The 25,273-nt window shown below is 40.7% G+C and overlaps 1 protein-coding gene across 3 annotated transcripts in view; it reads right to left on the bottom strand.

Moving 5' to 3' along the window:
- Positions 1–25,273, bottom strand: part of MIPOL1 (mirror-image polydactyly 1) — a 286,091-nt gene that overhangs the window by 222,541 nt on the left and 38,277 nt on the right. The window contains exons 3-6 of one of the 3 annotated variants that reach the window (XM_077819074.1): positions 14,541–14,614; positions 8,394–8,444; positions 4,875–5,001; positions 3,415–3,494 (exon numbers count right to left, since the gene is read on the bottom strand). In XM_077819074.1, the coding sequence (XP_077675200.1) occupies positions 3,415–3,433 (19 nt within the window). In that variant the 5' untranslated portion in view covers positions 3,434–3,494; positions 4,875–5,001; positions 8,394–8,444; positions 14,541–14,614. The remainder of the gene's footprint in view (positions 1–3,414; positions 3,495–4,874; positions 5,002–8,393; positions 8,445–14,540; positions 14,615–25,273) is intronic. The other 2 variants (XM_077819076.1, XM_077819075.1) reach the window with 2 other exon arrangements.

Here is a 25,273-nt window from a genome sequence, read left to right as displayed (position 1 = left end):
AGCCAATGCCGTTCCAAGCCTCCTCATGTGCTTTTATTTATTTATATTTGTGTGTTCTCCATATTTTGGTGCTTTGCCACACATTTAGGCCATCACCAGATAAAAGTTTTACATCCCAATTTACAACTTCTTTTAATTTTCATGCAAACTTTATACATACATTTGTAAGATTAAATTTCTTTTTAGAATAGACTATAGTCCTATGCTTTCGGGCTTGGAATCTGAGCATTCATCTGGAAATTAAACAGTTTTCACTGGCCAGCTGCCAATGATCCTAAACCATTCCATCTAAGAATACTTGAGAGAAATATGTGAGAAACCACTATCCCCCTATTAAAAACGAGGTCCTGTGGACATAAACAGTAAATTTAAATTAGACCCAAGACCAAAACGGTAATCCTTACACACAGACTAGTTTTTAACCCTGTCTAATACTTATGAACAGAGGCAAAAGCATGTCTTCAATTCATGAAGACATTTATAATCCAAACAGTCTGGAAGTTTCAAAGACCAACTGAATTCCAAAACAAAATTTAAAATACAGTGTCCTGCTTCAACTGCTCTCTCAAATGTTTTATTTGCTGGAATACATAAACAAATTGCCCAATGTACCATGTAATTATTAAAACTGCCATTTCTCCAGAGGTAATAACTTATCTTTCCAATCTCTTTGTTTGGTTGAGTTTCTTCTAACCACATGAATTTAACCTCAGCCATGCCTAATGGTATTTGCTTATGCTGTAAAACAGGTTCTGAATCAGAAATAGTCATTAGGAGCTATTTCTAGAAGCAACCTATGTGGAGGGGAATATTGGAGGCAGTATAGTATCCAATGCAGGAAGGAAAAACAGCTAAGAGGACAGCATGGAGGATTGAGGGACACAAACAATGGCAAGTTACTACTTTAATTATCCAGGTAGAACACCTGAAGTCGTTTTGGATGTAGTGGGTCATCCAAAAAAAATCAGATGTTCACCTTGGTTACATAAAAGGCCTTTACCTGTTACCAATATGGTAACCAGGCCAATTACTCCAATAAAGTATCTAGACTCTTAGTACTGGAAAACAGTTTCAGGGAGTTATTTGTTTGAAATAATATTTTTCAATTTAAACCAAAGTGATGACAAGGAGCTCTGTATGTCCAACTGATCTCCGTAAATCACAACATAAAAACTATGAACACTGTTCATAGTAAGTACCTCTTTCTTAACTTTCCTATGGATACAAGTAAATAAGAATCATACGATTTGTAAATTACTAATTACAACTTAATTCTATGTTATGCTATACATGCTTTCATCTTCAATATTTCATAAAGTTAGATAATATCTTTTATTGGACCCACAAATACATAAACATTTGCATGAAATAATGTCCTTTCCTAAGCAATATAAAACTTTGAAATCCTTTCATCAGAAGTGATATTTCAAATAAATGGAACTCATTAAATAGCCAGCAGTTTTTTTAAAGATTCTGTAAGCTATGAAATTAATACCATTTCTTGAAATTTGACAGGAAATGTTTAATGCACAGTAAATTTACGGTACTCATTGTTAGCTACTTTGGAACAGTTAACCTTTTGAACCTTTCTTAGGGTATGCTGACCCCTAAAGGTCTAAAGGTACTACATTTGAATTAGCTACATAAAATTGAAAATATAGTATAGTGAAAGACCAGTTCTCCAATTTTCCACTTAGCTACTGCACTGAGAATATTTCATAAGTTTTTGGTTCCGAAATATTTTTCAGCTACCTCAGCAGGCATTCTTCATAATGGGGATTAAAATATGCCTGTAGATTGTTTTTACATACAGTATCACTCCTAGAAAATTAGGAATCTCCAAACCAGTAAGAAGCAAATCCCCTCCCCCAAAAGAAAAAGAATGCTTTCTCTGCCTTGCCTTGCAAATGCAAGACTGGTTTTATGGCATATTTGAAATTTATTCTCTTTGGAGAAACAGTGGGTAGGTGAAAATTTGGGTCACAGACACATGAGGTGCCACTAGGGTTTGACATAGCAGAGGTCTTTGTGGTTGAGGCCATTAGCGGCCTGATTCGTCTCTGCCCCACTCTTCCTAACCCTATCTCTATGCCCACAGTAATGGTCATTTGCCTGTGAGCTCCTCTCTTTCATGAGACACTTGGGCTCTTCCTCCCACATCCTTTCCTTTCTTTAGGATATATGGGCCACTCATGACTTACCATCTCTCCATTAGACCCCTTAGGCATTCTGTTCCTACGAAGAATCTAGCTCATTCATGTGATACCACCTTAGACGCTTAATTCTCATGCAGTTCCCCCATGAGATAACCCTCTGCCCCAGAGCTCTCTATGTCACCACTGAGAACTCCCTTTGATTCTTTCCAATATAAGATGACTCTTCCCTTTCCCAATCAGGAGGCTAAAGATATGTCTACACTGCAGCTGGAAGGTGTGATTCCCAGCACAGGTAGACTTGCACTACCTCAGCTAGAACTAAAATGCTAGAAATAGCAGTGGGGACGTTGCGGCAATGGCAGTGGCTTGTGATAGCCCCCGGAGTCCAAGACCGTCCGACCCCTTGCGTCCAAGCTTGGTCGGTGAGCCCAAGCCCCTGCCAGTGCAGCCACATCCACCCTGACATTTTTAGCATGCTAATTGAAGCTGAACTAGTGCAAGTCTGGCTATCTGTGCTGGGACTCACACCTCACAGCTGCAGTGTAGACATATTCTAAGAGCCCCAACCCCTAACAAGGTGCCAAGTGCCCTCAAAGCCCCATTGAAGTCAACAGGGGAGACACTGCACATTGTTGGATCAAATGCTACACTGTCATGTGATTTGAACTAAGGTAATATTAAGAATTTTTTAAATATTAATAACAACATTTTGATTCCCACCACAATGAGGGTCTGAATAACAGAAAAAATACCATGACTCTTAATTTTAAGATAAACTTTTTTTTATTAAATTCGTGAAAGAACTAAGTTAGAAAGTAATGGCATTTTGAGGGCAAGGACTGTCTTTTTGTTCTGTGTTTGCACAGTGCCTAGCACAATAAGGTCCCAGTCCGTGCCTAGGACTCCTTAGCACTACAGTAATACACATAAGTAATAATAATACTGAATATCACAACTGAGAGTTTAACTGAAGTCCCTTAACATTGCAAAATACCGAAAAGCTACAGTAATCTACAAAAAACTACACTGGTTGAAGATTTACACATTTTGTCTTTCATGGAAGTTTTACAATTCTATTTTAAAAAACATAATCTTGCAGCTGCTTTTCTTTCACCCCAAATGTTTCCAAGAGGCAGAGCAAAATGATTGCGGAAAAAAAAGTCACTTCAATATATCAGCAAGAACAAATACATTCCAGTCAGTACCTAGCACTGGTACACCACCTGGGGTTACGCATTAACACCTTAAAAGTCCTTACCTTTTGACCAGTCCTCCATTTGTACTTCTGAACTTGTTTGATCTGGCACTCACTCTGGTTTTTGCTCCAAGACTGTAGAGCTAAAATAAAGCCAACTCTAGATAAATAAACTTGAAACGATATATTAGAACACACCTATGCCTACCCTTTATTTGACAGAGAATTTACAAGACAAATGATTTTTAAAATATTTATAGTAGGACAATAAACTCTGTGTATTTTAACAGTTAATGCTAAGCTATGCTTCTCAGTAAAAGATTTTTTTCTTCACACATTTAGTTTATAAAATGGTTTATTCAGCTTTCTGCTGGGTTTAATGCCTTTGTTGAAGTATTTATTAGTTTGCCTCCTTGTTCAAGTCCTGATCTTGCAAACACATGCTACCAAATGCAGCATTTACTACAGCAAGTAGTTCCATTGAAGGCAAAGGCATTGTTCACCACTGTGGCAAGTGCTACTCGTGCTAGTAAGTACTTGCGGAATTGAGTCTTTGAGCTGTTTATAATGTGCTTGTGTTTGTGAATTTCATGAGAAACACACAAAATAACCATGAACATTTTCAACTTGTACTTTAAGCTTGTATTTAAGAAGATAATTCAAACCTCTATAATAAAAAAAACTGCACTGTATATATACTGTTCCATATTATATACTGTAATATAAAACAAAACTTTTCAACTAGTCATGACAATATTTAATTACGGTTAATGGTAAATTTACTGTATTTATAAGACCTTTTACTTCTTTAGATTTTCATGAACTATTTAATATGATGGATTTTTAAAACTCTCTCTATAAAACATTTTATTTCATTTTTACATACAACATATTATCTTATGATACTTTGTCTAAACACTTTACCGTACACTTTATTTGTGAGCTTTGCTTTTTGTTTACCATCTAAGTTTACCATAAACTTTTTAAATTATCTATAGCAACAGCAATTTTTTACCCTTCAAGTACAGGTGTTGGTGAAACACCCAAAAATAAATACTATATTGTATTCTGCATTTGTCTAAAAATACAGTGTGAAGAGATAATGTATGGGCTAATGAAAATGCAGAGAATTACCATCTCTGCAAATAAATCTGATGTAGGGTGAAAAACCTTAAAAGTGAATGTATAAAATCCAGTAAATGATACCAAGATAAAGGTTTCTCTTTCCTCCTCCCCACTTACTAGTGAAGAAGGGGGGGGGGGGAGGAGAGTTTTCCTTCTATGCTACATCAAAAACTGAAGGGCCTGTCATTTTTAATTTGAGATTATAAAAAATTAATTCTGAAGACAACTGATAAGACTTTATTTATTGAGACTAACATTTACAGTAAACACTCAAGAATTAGTAGTATCTCTAGCTCATATTTGTCCTAAGTCTAAGTGTACACGATGAAAGCAGTGCAAGTGTTTATTTGATGTGCTTGCTTCTTAAGAGTGAAAGAAAAGATAACTTTACCGCATACCTAGAACAGTGAGTGCCTTACAAAAGTCCTCAAATGAAGCTGTAAGCTTCTTCTTTTTTGATTCTGTATAACTGTTGATTTGGAGTTGGCAACCTTTTTCTAAGTTCCTCATTTACTTTTGGATTAGCTGAAAATATAGAAGGTTATTAATATCAAAGAAATATGTTTCAGTCAGTGAAGCCATTTCCCTACATATTGCACAAAAAGATTCATAATAATTGCAGTCTTTTAATAAGATATTCATATAGCAAGACATGAAGAAAATACAGTCTTTAATAACCTCCAGAGTATTTTAAAACATGTCTTAAAGCCTTAATGCGCCTAGTAATATACTATTTAAAACCATAATTTTATCCCTGTACAATATACAGTCATTCTTCCTCGTGATTTACCCAGCTAATGAATGCCAGCAATTAGTAAAATGTAATCCCATTGCACAATCATTTTAATGCTTTTAGCACTCAGAAAAGTAAACATCAAATTAATACTGCTCAAGCCATATCAGATCCTAGCTGGAAGCAAGCAATTATAGTTCAGCTCCTCAGGTGTAATTAAATGATTGGAATGATTTAGTTCCATAAATGCAAGTTAATTCATAAGCAAGCAACAAATATACTGGGAGTAATTACAAGAAACATTGACAGTCTAAGCAGGGCATGTTCTTTTATGTACCTGTTGTAGGAAAAGGCTGCCCTCTCCTGGAGATAATAGTGAATAATAAATCTATTGAATAATCAACTCCATAACTTGGAGAATGGCATAACTTTTAGAGGTTGTAGCTTCTCTCATATGATACACAAATACCCAGAATTAATTAATAGAAACTGTTTTGTTTTACATAGAGAGAAAGTCAACTATGGTGATCAAATTATGTTGGGTAACTTACTGGTAAAAGTCAACTAATACGATTTTTCCAGGCAGTTGGTTTTTTTTATTTGTTTTTTTCCCTCTGTTATCAACAAAATATTACTTTTCAAAATATCTCATTATTCAATTTTGCTAAGTATGTGTCCAGGCTTATTCTTAAAAAAATCCACCATAAAACGTAGCTTATACACAATATTTGCAAGCAAGACAATATATGTTTCCATAGGGTACTCTAAGTGACATTGAGTAACAAAACTAACTACAATGCTACCATTCTGACAGCACTAAGTAACTCATACAAATCAACAAGAAGTTGGGCATGGTCATAAAAGTTTCTTTGTGAATGAATCACTAAAGAATTGCAATACAGTGTTCTACTTAAATTCCCTTTTGAAATGAAATGAAAGTTTTGTAACTGATCTACTACCGCAGGCATTACTGAGTGCTTTTATTAAGGAAACAGTCTTCTGGTTAACCTAATTAAAGTGATAATCAAAATAAATCAAAATTTAAGAAACAGTGGAAGAATATACAGGAAACAGGGTGTTAAACTTAGAAGCGAAGGGTAAGAGAAGGGTTGGAAGGGGCAAAACTAGATGGATGGATGTCACACAAAAGAATTTGATTAGCTCCAGAGTTTCCAAGGAACTGCTGCAAGACAGACTGGAATGAAGAAGAAGGACTCAAAGAGCATCGATTCCATATAGATGGGTCTAAGGCGAGAAGAAGGTGACAGTATACCACTGGGGAAAAGGTTAAATCAAATTCTAAAAATGGTAAGAGGAAATTAAGGCCACAAAACAACATATTTCAATGACACAATTCAAGATTGATTTAAAATGCTCTTTCCTTATTCACAATCCTTCAATTCAAGGTGGTATCAATTATACATATCCTGTTTTGATATAATCATGACATCCTATTACAGCTTCCGTCCTGTACACATCAGCAACTGACCAGGACATTAAGCAAGGAAAATTATAAACTGACTATAACTGTGGCATGCCACATCCAATAACTGCAAAAACAAGGCTTTGCAAATTTAAGTGAAAAGTTACTTATGTACCTGAGTATAAATTTATTAATAACGTCCCAGTTTTTAAACGAGTTCCAGCCCTAACCTGTCTTTACATATTGCTTTCTAGTAAAGTGTACAGAGAATATGTAAACAGAATTTGCAAATGTCCTGTATATGGTCTTTTCCACAAACACTAAACTTACAAAAAGTACATTCAAAAACATGATTACTGCTCTTTAAGACATTGAATAGTTCCTTACTAATAAGATTTCCTGCTAGCAAAATAAGTCTCTGTTATTGATCTTTACACACTTAAAAGCAAGCAGAGGCCATGGACAAATATCTGCAGACACTATACTCATTGTCGAGATGAAATAAATCAAATTCTTTTAAGAAGTCACATTTCCAAGTTTAAAATGTACAGCACACTTGCTTTGCCCTTTGATGTCACAGTCTTATTTTTCTATTCAAATCTTGTACACTGTAAGTTAATTGCTTTTGGAAACTACTTATTATTCATGTAAAAATTAATGTGCCAATGTGTTTAAATCCTTTTAAATGACCATTCATGCATCTTTCTTCTTTAAGTACCGATGAAATCTGTCAGAGATATCAATGCAAGATGGTCTTAAAGAAAGTTCTAATAAAGATTCTTTTCTGCTAACATAAGATTTTCATTTTTGCCAACTTTACTTAAATTCCATTAATTTTTTAAGCTGCTTTTAATAAATTCACCAAGTAAAATTTTTTAGGCCCCATAGTCTGTCATTTGTGTTCCAGCTGACTTTATGAATATTAATAACAGTGTTATCCTGATTAAATAGGCTTCATATGAAATCCCTGTGAATCCTATAGCTCAGACATCTCATTTTTCCAACTCTTTATGAATTTGGATTCAGATATTAAACTGGAAAAAAATCTTAAAAAACAGATTTAATGGTACATTTGTGTATTCTTAAGCAAAAATTAGATGATCTAATGATTCAAATAATTAAAACCGATAGCCTGAAATCTTAATATGTGGACCTTTCTGTAAACATGCAACATATTTTAACTCTAATGAAAACTTCAACACTTTCCAGAACAAAGGATTAAGGATCTATTATAAAATACTAATGTCTGTCCTTACACTCACCTTAAACAACAGACGATATAGTCTTAACTCATGTATATGAGTTTTAGAGTTGCAAAAAGAATTCCTAAAGTTTCCCTAAAGGAAAATAAGTATTGATGGATCTTTGGTTATGTACATTTAAATACCAAATACATGCACACAGTGCATTTATTACAGTTTAAGTATAATGATTTAAATCTTTTAATACATATAAAACCATACTCATATCAGACACCCAAATTAAACTAAACAACATTAACATTTACCTGGTGTACTTCTGTTCTCATTCAAAAATGGCCTAAGTTTTCTAACAGGGTCACGCCAAAGTACACACATGCTTTCAACTAACAAATCCTTAGCTACATGCATGGGCAACTCTGATTTATGTACATGCATAGAGGTTCTGTACAGCTTTGTCAGACATCAGATTGAAAAATTGGGACAAACTGTCCTGTGTTATAGCCAGTACAAAAAGTTACTTTATTTTCATCATGGAATATGAAATAGAAGCATCACTTACCTCATTCAGTTAGGGCCCAATCCTGCAAAGGGACCCCTTCAATCTTTATCCCTAGGTATAAACGTTTGCTTAGATGGATTCCATTGCAAGAACAGGGCCTTAATTATTACATTCACTAATTACCAAGATTATTTAATTCACTCATTATCAGAAGAAGTTATATGTTAGAATATTTTAAAATGTTTAAACTTTCAGAGTAAATAATTTCTGAGGATGATTTGTTTTTAGACTTCAGTCACTTTCTACAACGTATGAACAAATTAATTTTCCAGCTAATGAGGATTTTCTACAGCCTGTATGCATATCTCTGTCCTTCACTATAGTATGCATTTTTATTGGTTTGGTGCCCACAACATGCTAGGTGCTTTGCAGACTTATTAAATTGAGCTGGTTCCTTATCTGTTTTCCCTACTGTCTGAACTAGCAGAGTACTCTTTTATTTCACTTAGTAGAGATATATGTTTTTGGCAGTATCAGTATAAGGTTAGGCCTGGTCTCTTCGTGTACCGTTACATGATTATATCATTACATATTGGGCTCTGAGCTCTTAGAATGCACATTGGTGAACCACCGATACCCTGCAAAGCACTGTTTTGAGTGAAGGTTGGTATGTGAAGGGGTATGATCTACTGATCTCTGCACAGTTGTTCTGCTCTCCTGTGCTAGAAGGAATACAGTCAAATTCATTTAGGATGTGTGGGCTGACCAAGCAATTTGACAAAACCCATTTACCTAAACCAAACAGACTACTTATGAGAGATGCATGCCAGGGGTTCTTAAAACCTTAGATGTAAACAAGGTCTTACGAGAGTGTGTCTCATGGACACCTCTTCTGTCATTCAGAACTGCATAGCACGCCAGGGCAACCACAGCAATCACTTATATAAAAAATATTCGGAAAGCCTTTAATTTATCTATAACTACCTTGACAGTGATATAGCCATGTTAACAAAGGAGAAGCTGGCGGCAGCACCTTGTGACCAGCCAGGTCTCCACACACCCATAGCAAGTGATCCATAGACCACGCTTTGGATACGGATACCACAGATTTGTGCTATTGCTTAAGATTAAAAAAAAATCCACAACAAATAATTTTCTTTGAACATTTTCTGTACCAGATTCTGCTTCTCTCTTTGAAGTGTATTAAGACCATTCTTGTTACTGCTGTTCATATGGCAGTAACATCCAAACACCCAATCAGGATCAGGGTCCCACTGTGCAAGGCACTGTACAAACCCACAATAAAACATGGTCCTTATCCTGAAGAGCTTACCATCTAACTTGAAACAAGCTATAGGTGAGCCAAGTCACCATGTGATCTTATGTGCACATATTTATGTTCCTGAATTGTGTTTTTGTTTGTTTGTTTGTTTGTTTGGGGTTGTTTTATATATATATATATTCGCTGCAAGTGCTGGTCAGCCTGTCATTAGTTGGCTGATTTTCTTTTAGCTGTCACACCAGATGTGGATCTTGAACAGGGGTGCTGGAACAATTTGTATAATGGGGGTGCTGAGAGCCATTGAACCAAACTGTAAACCCTGTGTATGATAGAAGTCTCTTCAAGCCAGGAGGTGCAGCAGCACCTATGGTCTTGAGGAGTGGTCTGAAGGAGAGAGTGGATGGATTAACTGATGGATTAACTCAGGAAGTGTATTACATGTGCAAGAGGTGGCATGGCAGCATGAAGAGAGTTGTAGGAAAAGTGCAAATGGGCATTCACTTGCAGCTTCCATCTCTATCATCTCTACCACAGGGAAACTCAATGTCCCCTTCCCAAATGACAAAGACAGACAGTCTAACTGCGGTCTCTTGAATAACTATCTCAATCAGTTATTTTGGAAAAGGACAGGATTCTCTACGGAGCGCTCCTTTCTTCCTCTCTCCTTGATAGTGGGCTCCAACTCCTTTCACAAGTCACATAACCCTCCTCATGTACTGAAAAATCTGAAATTACATACAGAGAGTGGCCCCCTGTCATATTACCTTCCTTGATAGAGTAAGGCTGAATAGGATTTCATTCAAAGCTCACCAAAACTTATCCTACTGTGGTTACCAGTTGTCTCTAGACAGCAACATAAGTGCTCCATCCCTCCACCCCAAGTCTACATGAGCTGCCTTCCCATGCCAGCCCATGAAGCAAGAAACAGGACCTTGGACTCAATATAGTGATTCTCAAGTCATCTTAAAAGGCTTTGACTGAAATCAAGTATATATCCTTTTTCTGTAATGAATGAACTAGTAGAATTGCTCCATTATCTGAACAAGTAGTGTGTGTTTGGAGCCAAAAAGCTGTGAACTGTACTCCTAATGTGTATACTTAGCTAATATTCCCTCTATATACGTGACCAGAGATTGTTCATTACACTAGGTCAGGGGTGGGGAATCTCTGGCACCAGGGCTGGATCCGGCCTGCTGCTTCATTTCATCTGGCCCACAGCAAGTCTCTGCGCCGTGGGCCGGAATCCCTGAGACTTGGCGCCACCCCCACAGGGTTGGAGCTGCGAGTGCCGGCTCAGCCCGCTGCAGAAGGAAACTGGGGTTGCCAGGTCATTTAAAGTCTGGTCAGCTCTGCACAGCTCCCAGAAGCAAATGGCATGTCCCTGCGGCCCCTAGGCGGAGGGGTGATCAGGGAAACTCTGCATCCTGCCCCAGCCCCCAGCCCCAGCTCCGTAGCTCCCATTGACCAACTGTGGCCAATGGGAGCTGCGGGCGTGGGAAGCACGCACTGTGCAGAGCCCCCTGGCCCCTCTACCTAGGGTCTGGACATGGTGGCTGCGTCTGAGAGCAGCCTGGAGCCAGGGCAGGCAGGGAGCCTCCCTTAGCCCCACCGACCTGGAGCTGCCTGAGGTAAGTACCGCCTGACCGCAGCCCGTACCCCCCGCCCCAGGTTGGAACCCCCTCCTGCACCCTAACTCCCTCCCAGAGCCTGCACCCCATGCCCCAAACCCATGCCCCAGCCCTAGCCCCTCCTACACCCAAACTCCCTCCCAGAACCCACACCCCGAACCTCCTCCCGCACCCCAACGCCCTATACCAGCCCTGAGCCTGTCCCACACTCCAAACCCTTTGGCCCCAGCCCAGAGCCCCCTCCCATACCCTGAACCCCTCATTTCTGGCCCCACTCAGAGCCTAGGGGAAGCCCTGAGCCTCCATGCCCCGACCCACAGGGCTGTCTAGCCCACGACTGATTTTTTCTGTGGGTCAGTGGCCCCTGATAGAAAAAAGGTTGCCCACCCCTGCACTAGGTAAAATTCTGCTGTTTCTACACAAACGTTCTCTTGGGGTTACATCTTTGATAGAAATGCTGTATGCTCTAGGAAAATACCACAGACAGCTCAGTAGATCTGGTTAAAACATGCAGTACTATAAAATCAATAGATGCTAACATTCTTCAGAAGTGTGAAATTCTAAGCAGTTTGTACTTAAAAGAAAAAAATGGATGTAGGTCAACATTAGAACTACAAATTGGCCATGAAAATGTGGCCACTAGATGGAAGAAGATATTTGCATAAAAAGGGCAAAATACAAAGTTTACTTAATTTGTGCATTCCACAATGAACTTGATAACCCCATATTACAAACGTCTTTTAATCTTCAGCCACTCCTCCATGGCTTTATTGTCTTTCAAGCAAACAACTCCTGTTTAAGCGACAGGAAACTGAGCTGGCACTCATATAGTTTCCAGTGCATTTTTCCCTTGGTGAAGAAGGGATAAGAAGAATGCAGATTTTGAGTTAGAAAGGTCTGGAATTCTGTCCCTAAACTCAGCAGATTTCTGGGGATTCACCCAATGCTACTACCATCCACGTGGAGGCGTAGGGTGAGTTTCACAAGGGGAACTTAGATACCTAAGTCCAACAATTAGCCACAACTGGCATTGAGAAAATTCCTGCTCAGCTGCTGCCTAACCCAAGGTGCCTAAGTTTCCACCATTAAAGGGTCCTGAGCATCTGGGCATGCACATAGTCACTAAGTCCTGACACTGCCCAGTAGCTCAGCACTTAACTCATGCTTAAGCCCCAGTGGGATTCACAAATCAGGAATTCTCCACTTATCTTGCCTTCGGGGCCCAGTTCAGTAGGTATGCTTATAGCATGCCCAAATCCATGGAAGAAGAAGAGGTGGTGGTGGTGCCCTTATGACTTTTAGCCCAATGGTTAGAGAACTCACCCACAATGTGGGAGAGCTGAATTCAAATTCCCCATCTGCTTGATGTGGAGCAGGGATCTGAAGTTATTCTCCCACCTCCCAGGTGAGTGCTCTAACCACTGGGCTATAGAGTCAATCTCTCTTTCTCTCTCTCTCTCTCTCTGTCCCAAAGAATATTTAAGTATTTCTACACAGTGGAACAGCTTCAACACAAGACACAGAGAAACTTACACCACCATATCCCACAGCACAGTGATTAGGGCACTCTCCTGAGAAGGAGGAGACCCCAGTTCAAATCCCTCCTCTGCATCAGGCAGAGGGGGATTTCAACCTAGGTCTCCTACATCCTGGGTGAATGCTTCATCCACTGGTTTTAAAGCGATAAGGAGGGGGCAACCTCCACCTTCTCATTTTTTCTTGGAAAAGAACTGACCTGGATTAGGCACCAAACTCCAGGAGGAATTCACAACAGTGAACCCTCAGGTGGAAATGGACACTTCCTTCTGTCCCGAACTTCGGCACCTAAGTCCCTTTCAGAGGCAAGGGTTAGGCTTCGCCTCTCCCCTCAGCATTTTCTCCTGGCTAGCTTAGGTGGCTCCCGAGGAAGCACGCTGGCTTTTGTGAATCCCATTCTTAGGCGTCTAACTCTCCCCTAGGCGTTGTATAGGGAGCCTGGATGCCTAACTCAGGTTTGTGAATTCCACTAGGCAGCAGGACACTTAAAATTTAGACACTGTGTGTATGTCTACACTACAATTAGACACCCGGAGCTCACCTGTGCCAGCTGACTCAGACTCGCAGGGCTTGGGCTGCAGGGCTGTTTAACTGCAGTGTAGACATCTGGGCTCAGGCTAGAGCCTGGGCTCTAGGACCCTGTAAGGTGGGAGGGTCCCAGAGCTTGAGCAGCAGCCCCAGTCAGAATGTGTACACTGCAGTTAAACAGCCCCACAGCCTGAGTCAGCGGGCATGGGCTAGCCATGGGTGTCTAACTGCAGTGTAGACATAAAGTGCAATGCTGAGCAATGCAGCCCTCCAGCCCTTTCCCACCTATGGTGCCTTCAAGCGCCGCTCTTGCTCCTTGGCACCACCGTTTCTGAACAGCCTTGGAATAGAGACTCCTCCTGATAGCTGCTGCTGCTGCCCCCGAACCACCTCATGGGACTGGGTGTAAGTTAATGTTGATAAGGCTAGCACTGTCTTACCAGCAAAAATCCTGCAGGGGTTGGGGGGGGGGGGGGGAAGGGGCCGCCACAGTGCTTGAATGACCATCCTCCTCCCAGCTCTGCCTTCTCCCAAACTGCAGACTCATCAATTCCACCTGGAGAGCTTTCCGTGGGCCTGTGAAAAGGTGGCAGTATCTGATGCTAAGGTGGATGGCACTCGCTCCTTACATGCTCTGTTACCTAGAACTCCTCATTTTTGACACCATCCACCCATAAAAGCAAAGGCTCAGTGTGCTTTCACCAGCCACAGTTTTGCTACTTGCCATGTTGGAAAGATCTTGTAGATCTGTCTAGATATCGCACAGTAAAGGAAAAGTTTACACAGACTTAAAAAAAAAACAACCCAGCCTCATCAGGCCACTATACATTTGGAATAGTTCCAAGCCAATATTTGTCCTGTACCTTGGATGTAAGTGACAGTTACCATTGACATATTAGAGGGTGCAGGGAGGGATACAGAAGAGGGAAGATTATATGCTCTATTGATAAGGAAGTAAAGTTTGAAATTTAGGATTATTTTCATAGGGTTAATTAGATACCAGGATCTTCTAAAATATCCTGAAACGTTTTGCTCCAGGCCAAGGTAAACTAAATCACTTAATCTAGGAGGGTACAGCATATAAAAACAAAAGTCAGCTTACAGAATAGTTTCCCCAGGGAACAAACAGCCTGTTTTGTTTTGCTTTTTTGTATTCACATGGAAGCCAAGTTTTGATGAAGTGACACACTCCTCCACAAAAGGCTTATATTTCCATAGAACCAACAAACTTACCAGAAAATCAAAAGTCTATAAGCACCCAAAGCAAATTCAGATCAATCTATGAAGACAGCTGGTATGAAAAGTCCCTATTGTTCAAAAGAAAAAGATTATAAGAAACAATTATAATAATTAATTCACATACATATCAAAAATATAATAAAAAACACCAGACTCAAGTTTTCATTTACATACAATAGAACTGTTTTATTATTTTATTGATATATTAAAATCAGGACCCCTCATGTCCCTGGTGGTTTTTTTGGGGGGGAACGGATTTTTAAAAACACCCTATACACCATAAACTTGCACTCTCTGTCTCCTTTCTGCCTCTAACCCCCCATAACAAACTCCATTTGCACCTTTATTTATTAATTCTCTTCTGTCCATATGTTCTGCCCTCCTTCTCCTGAATTTTCTTTTGTTTCCTATTTCGTTTTTTTCTCACTTTGTCTTCTGCTCTTTGCTCCTCTCTCCCCCTGCCTCCAAACAAGTGCTGGCCTGAGGTTTTGAAAGAGGTGTCTGTGCGGTTTCCTTTACTCTCTTTCCCCTCAAAGTCTGTCCCTACTTTAAATTCCATCTTTTCTCTCCCTATACTTTCCCCCTCAAGTGTATTTTTCCTGCTAGGCCTCATCATCTCCATTCTCCACATTTCCAGTCTGCCCAAATATTAGCCTAAAGAGCATCTGATCTTGGATCTGAGCTTGGATAAACCCCCAAATCCTCCATGCCAGGGCAGTGTGGAAAACCACTGCTGAGGTCATAACCTGCTTTGATCAAGCGTGAAATAGTCCATTTCAGCATCTAAATGGGCATCATTAGGCTTCAATGCAAAACACCCCTTGAGATGAAAATGGGTAGTTGAAAATTCTCAAAGCTATTGTTTCAGTCATGCAGTCAGACAGGCCTTAGTGCATCAGTTTCCATTGTCCCCACAACCGGACAATCGTCTCTGCAACCTTGAAGGCTTAAAAGACAATTTTTAAGCATTAAATGTTTTGGTTTCCCTTCATAATAACAAGCGTAACATAACAATTCCAGTTATTAACAATTAACAACAAGCACAACGATACAATATAAAGTCATATTCCTGACTTACAATAATAACACATATTTGTTTTCTGCTTTATGTTGTAAGGCAGTAGAGGACAAGAATCATAGGAAATGATGGGAAGATGACACATGTAACATGGCATGGCAGACACACTTCCACCTGTGTGTGATATTTCTTTTATCATGAAATAAGGGCATTAGTCTGTAACTATTCTGAGCACTGTTTTAGCAGGCCCATCAACAGAGTTCCCAATAAATATCAGCTTCTCACAGTGATCTGTCAGGTTAGTTTCTGAGTAATGAGACCAGACCCCAAGAATACTGGTTTGTAGGGCAGCCATGAACTAGCCCAGTTTGACCTCTGATGCAGACAGAACTGAAATACTGACCAGACTTTCTGAAACTATTTGATTAAAGTAAAAGTCCAGAGATATTTCCCATTTACTGTATCTTAGAGAAGGACTGAAATGAAAGCCGGTAAAAAATGTTGATATGCTTAAAGTGAAACTCCAAAACAAACTTTAGAAATGGTTTAGGAGACATCTGATAACATGGCTATACTATCTTCTCTTTGCAAAATCCACTGTACAATAGATCACAAGAGTATCTAAGATGTCCTAATACTCCTAATTACAGCTTCCGCTACCAGCAAAACAAGTCAATACTGTCTTATTCCCCCCTGACCCCAATATACTGAAAGAATGAAATTAAAGCAATAGGATGACATCATAGCATGGTATCATGTCGCACACAAGCACGCAAAGGGGTGTCTCAGTGTTGGTATCATAACAAACATGTCTACATGCATGTGGGCCATAATTTTAAACACAACCTATAATTCACAATCAAAACAACACAGTCATTTTCAGTAGTTTCGAGAGACAGAAGAAATTTGGAGGAGACGTGGGGAGGGGGGAGACGACAAATTTAGAAATGAAGTAGAGGAGCTGCAAATCTACTGGCTAAACTGACAGTATCCAAATTTTCTTCAGCCATAATCACCTCTTTACAAATAATCTTCCATTTTTCTGAAAGCCAAATTATTAAAAACATAAAACAAACACGCAGTTCTTGAACAGTCTCTAATTTCTGCACTAAATTTAGGGTTGTCAGGTGTCCTGTTTTCGGCTGGAATGCCCAGTTGAAAAGAGACCCCGGCTGCTGACAGGGCCGTTAAAAGTCTGGTCGGTAGCAGAGCGGGGCTAAGGCAGGCTCCCTGCCTGCCTTGATTCCACGTGGCTCCCAGATGTAGCGACATGTTCCCCCTCTGGCTTCTATGCATAGGGGCAGCCAGGGGTCTCCGCACGCTGTCCCCGCCCCAAGCACCAGCTCTGCAGCTCCCACTGGCCGGAAACCATGACCAATGGGAGCTGTGGGGGCGGTGCCTGCTGACAGAGCAGCACACAGAGCCGCCTGGCCATGCCTCTGCATTGGAGCCGGATGGGGGACATGCCGCTGCTTCCGGGCTGCCTGAGGTAAGCGAAGCCCATAGCCTTCACCCCTGACCACCCCCTCTGCACCCCAACCCCGTGCCCAAACCCTGATCCCCCTCCCACCCTCTGAAAACCTTGGTCCTAGCCCGGAGCCCCCTCCTGCACCCCAAATCCCTCATTCCCAACTCCACCCCAGAGCCTGCACCCCCAGCCGGAGCCCTCACCACCCCACACTCCAATACCCTGCCCTAGCCCAGAGCCCCCTCCCTCACTCTGAACCCCTCATTCCTGGCACCACCCCAGAACCTGCACCCCCAGCCCAGAGCCCACACCTCCCTCCCACACCCCAACCCTCTGCCTCAGCCCAGAGCCCCCTCCCATACTCTGAATCCCTCGGCTCCACCCCCCAGCCTGGAGCTCCCTCATGCACCCCAAACCCGTCATTTCTGGCCCCACCCCAGAGCCAGCATCCCCAGCCGGAGCCCTCACCCCATTCCGCACCCCAACGCCCTGCCCAACCCCAGTGAAAATGAGCAAGTGAGTGAGGGTGGGGTGAGTGAGGGACAGAGGGAGGAGAGATGGAGTGCGTGGGGGTGGGGCTTTGGAGAAGGGGTGAGGCAGGGGTGGGGCTTTGGAGGAGGGGCCGGGCAAGGGTGTTCAGTTTTGTGCGAGCAGAAAGTTGGCAACCCGAACTATATTGCCACTAACTGTAAACACATACAGTCATGTTACATGTACTCAATCCATTCTAGATATAGAACAGAAAAACTAGAAGCCCTTTTGTATCCCTTACAATCAGCACAACAGTATTTCTCACATGCCTTCCAGGTGGTTTTCCAAATAAGAATGCACTTCCTTTTTTATCATAAACTGTTGGATGTGCAGTGGACATATCCAGAATAGTTGATCCTCTCAATTTCTGTGGCATACTACACTTATAAAGGCCAGCCACACTAGAGTTAAATCAGTCATTCAAAATCTATAGAGGGAATGAGGCGCAGGCAAGTAAAAAAAGACACTACCACTGAAATGAACTGGCTTTGTGAGGAGAATTAACTTGGACTTCATATTCTGAACTAAATGATTGAGGAGAAAAAAAAATGCAGAAACTTAGGTGCTGAATTCTTCCCTCACTTACATGCTACTTCTGACTCATTGAAGCCAACAGGAGTGCACTGGTGTAAATGAAAGCATACATTTGTCTGTAGATCTGTAAAGTTTCAATAGTAATTATTGGGCTCCTCTCCTCAATTTAAGATGCTTGATAAGTACTGCAAACACATCTAGCAAGTAAATGCTTCCCCCACTCATGACAAAAATAGCCCAACATTTTAAAATTGGCAAGAAAAAACTAAGTTATGAAAAGCGTAATGCATTTCAGGGTCCATGTGTTATACTCCATTAACAACACTTCACAGGTGTTGAAAACACTCTACATTAGCCTTGTGCCTTATATCACACCTAAGGCAAAGGGTATAACACATGCCCTGTCATGTGCTGTTGCTTATTTAGCTATGATAAGCAGACTAGTGTTTTTGTAAATGTAACGCAGATGTTTCTCACAGACTATACATACCACTAAAGAGAGCTAACAGGGAAAAGGGGAAAAGTACTTGGATAAGAACACCTTTAGACGGGGGGGAAGGGAGGACAGTCTGGGACCATCCCAGGAGAATCAGATATTTTAAAGCAAGCTAGAGCCTAATGAAAACAGCAGATAAGTGCTGGATCTCTTCAGGAATTAAATATGATGAAAACAGTGTTCAGAATTTAAATGGATGATGAAAATCAAAAGGACCCAATCCTGCAAATACATATTGCCATGAGTTGTCCCACAGCAGCAACAGCAAAAGGTCAGGTGAAACTTCAGGTTTACATCTACTAGCCGAAAGCCAATACAAAAGAAGAACCTCCCATGAATTGTGCTTGAGTGGCTAACAGGCTAGTGGTCTCAGGGAGCTGACACCCAGTTAAGCACAAAGCAAGACTCCCTCATGCTGGAGGCAGAGAGTAGCAAGGTGATTCTCAGTCCTGGCTATCCTGAGAACTATCACATTTCCTCCTTCCCCACTGGTCAGGGCCCAGAGACAACACCTTGATAGTAATCCCAACATCCAACTGGGAAAGGCAGGGGGCTGGGCTTATCACCAGAGCATTTCTGCTGGACCTCCCTGTGAGGCCAATGATCTCTCTGGGTATGTCTACACTTCAGTTAAAAACCAGCAGCTGGCCCATGCCACCTGACTCGGGCTAAGGGCTGTTTAACTGTGCTGCAGGCATTTGGGCTTGGGCAGGAGTCCAGGCTCTACACATTGCAAGGTGAGAGGGTCCCAGAACTTGGGCTGCAGCCTGAGCGCAAACATCTACACCACAATTAAACAGCCTCTTTGCCTGACCCCAGGTCAGCTGGCACCGGCCAGCCACGGATGTCTAATTGCAGTGTAAACATACCCTCTCTCTCTCCTGGATAGTAGGTTTCTGAGAAGTTTTTCAAGACCTGCATTGCATTTTTTTATAATAATATTATATTCATACAGACACCAGCCTAGCACAATCCTACTCACCCACTTGCAAGCAATACTTTTTTGATGGCCAAATTAAATGTTAGGGGCTTTCTGCCAGTATAGGGTAGGTGAATAAATATTTGGCTGGGCTGGTAAATTTTCATGCCAATATTATTTACATATATATTAACTTAAAGGAATATCAAATACATAGTATATGAGATACACATATTGTGGGGGTATCTATCTTTCAGACTGTGTACAGAAGACATTTTTTTTTAAAAGACCCCACAACATTCTGTAATTTCACACACCCTGCCTTTAGTAGGGTTAAACCTGGAAGTATATCAGATGTCTTTTTACAAGGCTGTATTTCTTGCTGATAAGAGAATGATAAAGAAAACCTGAATCTGGAAATCACCATCATTGCCACCAAGACTTCAGACTCACAAGGTAATTATTCGCAAAAAGAAAAGGAGTACTAGTGGCACCTGAGAGACTAACCAATTTATTTGAGCATAAGCTTTTGTGAGCTACAGCTCACTTCATCGGATGCATTCAGTGGAAAATACAGTGAGGAGATTTATATACAGACAGAACATGAAAAAATGGGTGTTATCACACACACTGTAAGGAGACTGATCACTTAAGATGAGCTATTACCAGCAGGAGAGTGGGGTGGGGGGGAAGAAACCTTTTGTCGTGATAATCAAGGTGGGCCATTTCCAGCAGTTAACAGGAACGTCTGAGGAACAGTGGGGGGTGAGGGGGGAAATAAACATGGGGAAATAGTTTTACTTTGTGTAATGACACATCCACTCCCAGTCTCTATTCAAGCCTAAGTTAACTGTAACCAGTTTGCAAATTCATTCCAATTCAGCAGTCTCTCCTTGGAGTCTGTTTTTGAAGTCTTTTTGTTGTAATATTGCAACCTTTAGGTCTGTAATCGAGTGACCAGAGAGATTGAAGTGTTCTCCGACTGGTTTATGAATGTTATAATTCTTGACATCTGATTTGTGTCCATTTATTCAAAACCTGTCAAAAGGTAATTATTGTATTTTAAAACACAATGAAGCTAAAGGTCAGTGCAGTAAGTGAATGCAGTTGGTTACAAAGCCAACATGTTGGTACATAATGAAGTTTTACTTTCCACCCTCTCAGCCCAATACTTCGTCTATATACTTTACTACTACATAAAAATACATTAAAAGAACAGTAGGATACAAAGTCAAGCACTCAAAAGTAAGGAAGTGCCAGAATTAAGGTTGCCTCTGCAACATTAATCTGGCACCCTTATCAGCACATGCATTATGATATAGTATTTAATTAAATGATCACATACTATTTTTTCCACAGGACCCCTACCTCAGTGCTCTGGGAATGAACCAGAGTTGTCTCATGAATGACTACTCATTCACTGAATAAGGCAGGGGTCCTTAATTCTGGCATTTTTGTAGCTTTGGAATGTTTGACTTGACAAACTTCACATTTGGTTAACTTTGAGAAAAACAACAATGTGATTTCCTAAAAAAACTGGAAAAATAAATTCCATCATGTTAAACCATATTGATCCCCAGTTCATCAACAGGGTTCTGATCTTCATTTCTACAGCACAGACCTCAACTGTGCAGTTAAGATTAACTAGTAACAGTAGTAGGCTGTTATCCCCTATAATGTGAACTAGAACGGGATGAGACATACACTTTGCCAGGTTTCAGAGTAGCAGCCGTGTTGGTCTGTATCCTCAAAAAGAACAGGAGTACTTGTGGCATCTTAGAGACTAACAAATATATTTGAGCATACACTTTCATGGGCTACAGCCCACTTCATCAGATGCAGAGAATGGAACATATAGTAAGAAGATACACATACAGAGAACAGGAAAAAGTGGAGTAAGAGGCTAATTAATTAAGATAAGGTATTATCAGCAGGAGAAAAAAACTTTTGTAGTGATAATCAAGATGGCCCATTTAGACAGTTGACAAGAAGGTCTGGGGATACTTAACATGGGGAAATAGATTCAACATGTGTAATGACCCAGCCACTCCCAGTCTCTATTCAAACCCAAGTTAATGGTATCTAGTTTGCATATTAATTCAAGCTCAACAGTTTCTCACTGGAGTCTGTTTCTGAAGCTTTTCTGTTGCAAAATTGACACCTTTAAATCTATTACTGAGTAGCCAGAGAGGTTGATGTGTTCTCCTACCAGTTTTTGAATGTTATGATTCCTGATGTCAGATTTGTGTCCATTTATTCTTTTGTGTAGAGACTGTCTGGTTTGGCCAATGTACATGGCAGAGGGGTATTGCTGGAACATGATGGCATATATCACATTGGTAGATGTGCAGGTGAACGAGCCCCTGATGGCGTGGCTAATGTGATTAAGTCCTATGATGGTGTCACTTGAATAAATATGTGGACAGAGTTGGCATTGGGCTTTGTTGCAAGGATAGGTTCCTGGGTTAGTGTTTTTGTTGTGTGATGTGTGGTTGCTGGAGAGTATTTGCTTCAGGTTGGGGGGCTGTCTGTAAGCGAGGACTGGTCTGTCTCCCAAAATCTGTGAGAGTGAGGGATCATTTTTCAGGATAGGCTGTAGATCTTTGATGATGCGCTGGAGAGGTTTTAGTTGGGGGCTGAAGGTGACAGCTAATGTTTTTCTGTTATTTTCGTTGTTGGGCCTGTCCTGTAGTAGGTGACTTCTGGGTACTCTTCTGGCTCTGTCCATCTGTTTTTTCACTTCAGCAGCTGGGTACTGTAGTTGTAAGAATGCTTGATAGAGATCTTGTAGGTGTTTGTCTCTGTCTGAGGGATTGGAGCAAATGAGGTTGTATCTTAGAGCTTGGCTGTAGACAATGGATCGTGTGCTCACCAGTATTTGCTGATAACAGACAAATGGAGAGACGAAGGACTCCTGGATTCAGGCTTTATAGGGGAGTGTTCTCTAGTGGATATAGACCATTCTGCCCCTAACTGCCCCTTGGCTCTGTAACCCCTTCCCCTTCTGCTCATAACCAAACCCCATCCCTTGGTGCGTGCTCCCCATTCTACAGCTATAGTGCCCCACCAAACCTCCTCTGCTCCAATCCCTTCTCTGCTGCTTCCACATCCTCAGCTTCTACAACCCCCTAGTCTCTACCCATTTCTCACCTCTCTGAATTCCAGCATGTCTTCTTTGTTCCCACTGCCAGGACACCAGGAAGGGGAGCAGAGAGCAAAGAAAAGAAAATCTACCTGTTCTCAGTTCTGGTACCTGGCAGATGAGAGGAGCAATTATAGGGAAAGCCATGCTCATCCCCTGCAGTCCTAAAATGGAGCATGCTCAGTGCAGAAGGAATCTTCAGATAATTTAGCTGTGAAACTCAAACAAGCCTCTACTGAGCACGTGTGAACAAAGATTTTTTTCAAAGGCTTAGAACTTGACCAGATTTAGGAAGACTTTCACAGGGACAGCAAGAGGTGCGTCCTGAAGACTAGAATGATCTCTCTGCCAAATTTCATCCGCTGCTGAATAACATGGAGGTGCTAGAGCTCCTCAATGACATGTTTTTTTACACGTGTAAAACAATGGATTTTTCCCTAATCTTATACTTGGAAAAAGATACACCTTTTTGAGCTGAAGGTTTAAAAAAAAAATCTACTGGAGGCAGACAACCAGCATGGAAAATTTCAGCCTAAATTGTTAAAGTTTATCAGAGTTATAAGCAACTGAATAGAGTCTTATAATGGGAACCAGTGGGCAACCGTAACTATCGGTGACATTACCAGCACCACCTATCACAGAACTATTTATTCATTTCATGATTTCTGTATTTTCTTTTTATCCTCAATTAAATTTGATTATTTAAATCTTATTTGCAATACATAGTGTGAATAAATGGAACCTTCTAGTTACATGATTCTTCCATCATTTATAAAGTTATACAACCTAGGTCATGAAGAAGCTGAACAGACCTGCTTTGTTAAAACATTCCTTTATTGCGCCTTGAATAAAGATCAATTGCAAGCCTTTATATGGTGCATATGACACACACACACGACAAGCATATTTCCTGGGCCAGAAATGTGAATAGAAAATCATGATTCACACATAATGAATTAAAAAAAACCCTTAAAGTATTCTTCTGAGGTCATTTACCTGATGGTGGAGTATAGATAAGTTTTAGGTTACACCATTGCCAGAGAAATTTCTCTCTATGGTTCAGATCCTCAAACCCAAACAGAATAGGTTTTTGCTACCAATATGTTATGGCAAACAGTCAAATGGAAGCAAACATTTTTCTTGTTGAGACATGGACAACTTAGCTTGTTTCAGCAAGATTCTCTACTTGAAATTTGCCTAGAAAAGAGAAGTTGGACAATCTCTTCTATCCTGTAACTATAGTGTCAGCTTAGCAAGCTGCGTATTGATTAATCATAGAAGGCCAGTTTACAAATAGAGATTGTCCTTTTCATCAAGCTACAATGATATGTTTTTACTAGCAGTGCCCTAGGCATCATGGGGAAAGGGAGAAATTAAGTATTGATGGATTAAAGATTTGGACTACTACATCAATATCAAAGCACCTTCACACAATTACTCTTTGTGGAGCAAGAGTACATTCTTGGGGAGGAGAGAGCTGTACATCTGCTTATTCTCCACCTGCAAGTAAATCCTTGATCAGCTCACAATTCTGAAACCCTCACTCATGCTGAGGATTATTTATTCGTGTGAGTAGTCTTGCTGAACCTTGTCAGTCATTAGGAGCCTGTTTTTCAGAGGTTTTGTGCATCCACCACTCCCTTTGCTCAGCATCGCTAAAAACCAGGCCTACAGCACTAGGAATACTACCTTATAGGACAGAAATGCAAGGAAAATCAAGCTTAGAGGCCCAATACTTAAGAAACATATTGATATTTTGCATTGTCAGCATCTGCTGGACTCTAGGTTTGATCTTACCAACCATCCTGAAGAAACACAAGAGACTATATACAACATTCACCAATAATGGTCTCAAATGGTCGTGAGGACAAGTCTTAGCATGATGAAAGACTTCCAGATCAAACCACACACCCTGAGTTCACAATAAAACTGGAGGAGGGTATGCAAGAGATAAATTCTTAAATCACTTATCCAGGGAGTCAACATTTCTTTAAAAAGTTTCACTTTCATGAACCAAACTGTCAAGCTGTTAGCACAAATCTTATCTGGTTATCAAAAACTAAACTTTAAAGCAAAGGAACTCGAGTTGTCTGAGAGACGATCTGTGAATATGTGTAAGGCCATCAGAGCTGTTATAATGGATCTTAGCCCCATTCTTTGAATTTCTTCAGGACTTTGAGGACAGAATCATCTAATAAATGGTTTGGCCTTGTAAGAAAATATGCCAATGCCCTTTCTTTGGCTATCTAAAAAAAAGTATTCTTTGTTGAACTCCCAGATTGTGAACTTGTTCAGCAGGCTGGCTTGAGAATGGAGGACACTGTAACAAGCTGGCAGTTTTTGCCTAAAATGTTTCACCCTGTCAGAAGATAATTCTGCTGGAAAAGGGTTAAGTGAGCTCAGTTTCCTCACTGAGGCAAGTGGCTTATTACTGAAGTAAATGTAAGGAAGAGGAGAGTGGCTATCAGAAAAAGGATCTTTTCCTGAGATGAGCATTCTTGATGTAGGCACTCCAGGAATAGCCAAGCCTGGGGAGAAGTCTTGAGCTGAATTTTATTAACAAAGAAATTCACTAAAACATACAGCCAAGTCAGAGGAAAGGGGTAAGATTTTGATACT

This window comes from Eretmochelys imbricata, chromosome 6, assembly GCF_965152235.1.
Source record: "Eretmochelys imbricata isolate rEreImb1 chromosome 6, rEreImb1.hap1, whole genome shotgun sequence".
NCBI classification, from domain to species: domain Eukaryota; kingdom Metazoa; phylum Chordata; order Testudines; family Cheloniidae; genus Eretmochelys; species Eretmochelys imbricata.
The sequence above is the reverse complement of the archived record's forward strand: the minus strand, read 5'-3'. Positions and strand labels throughout refer to the sequence as shown.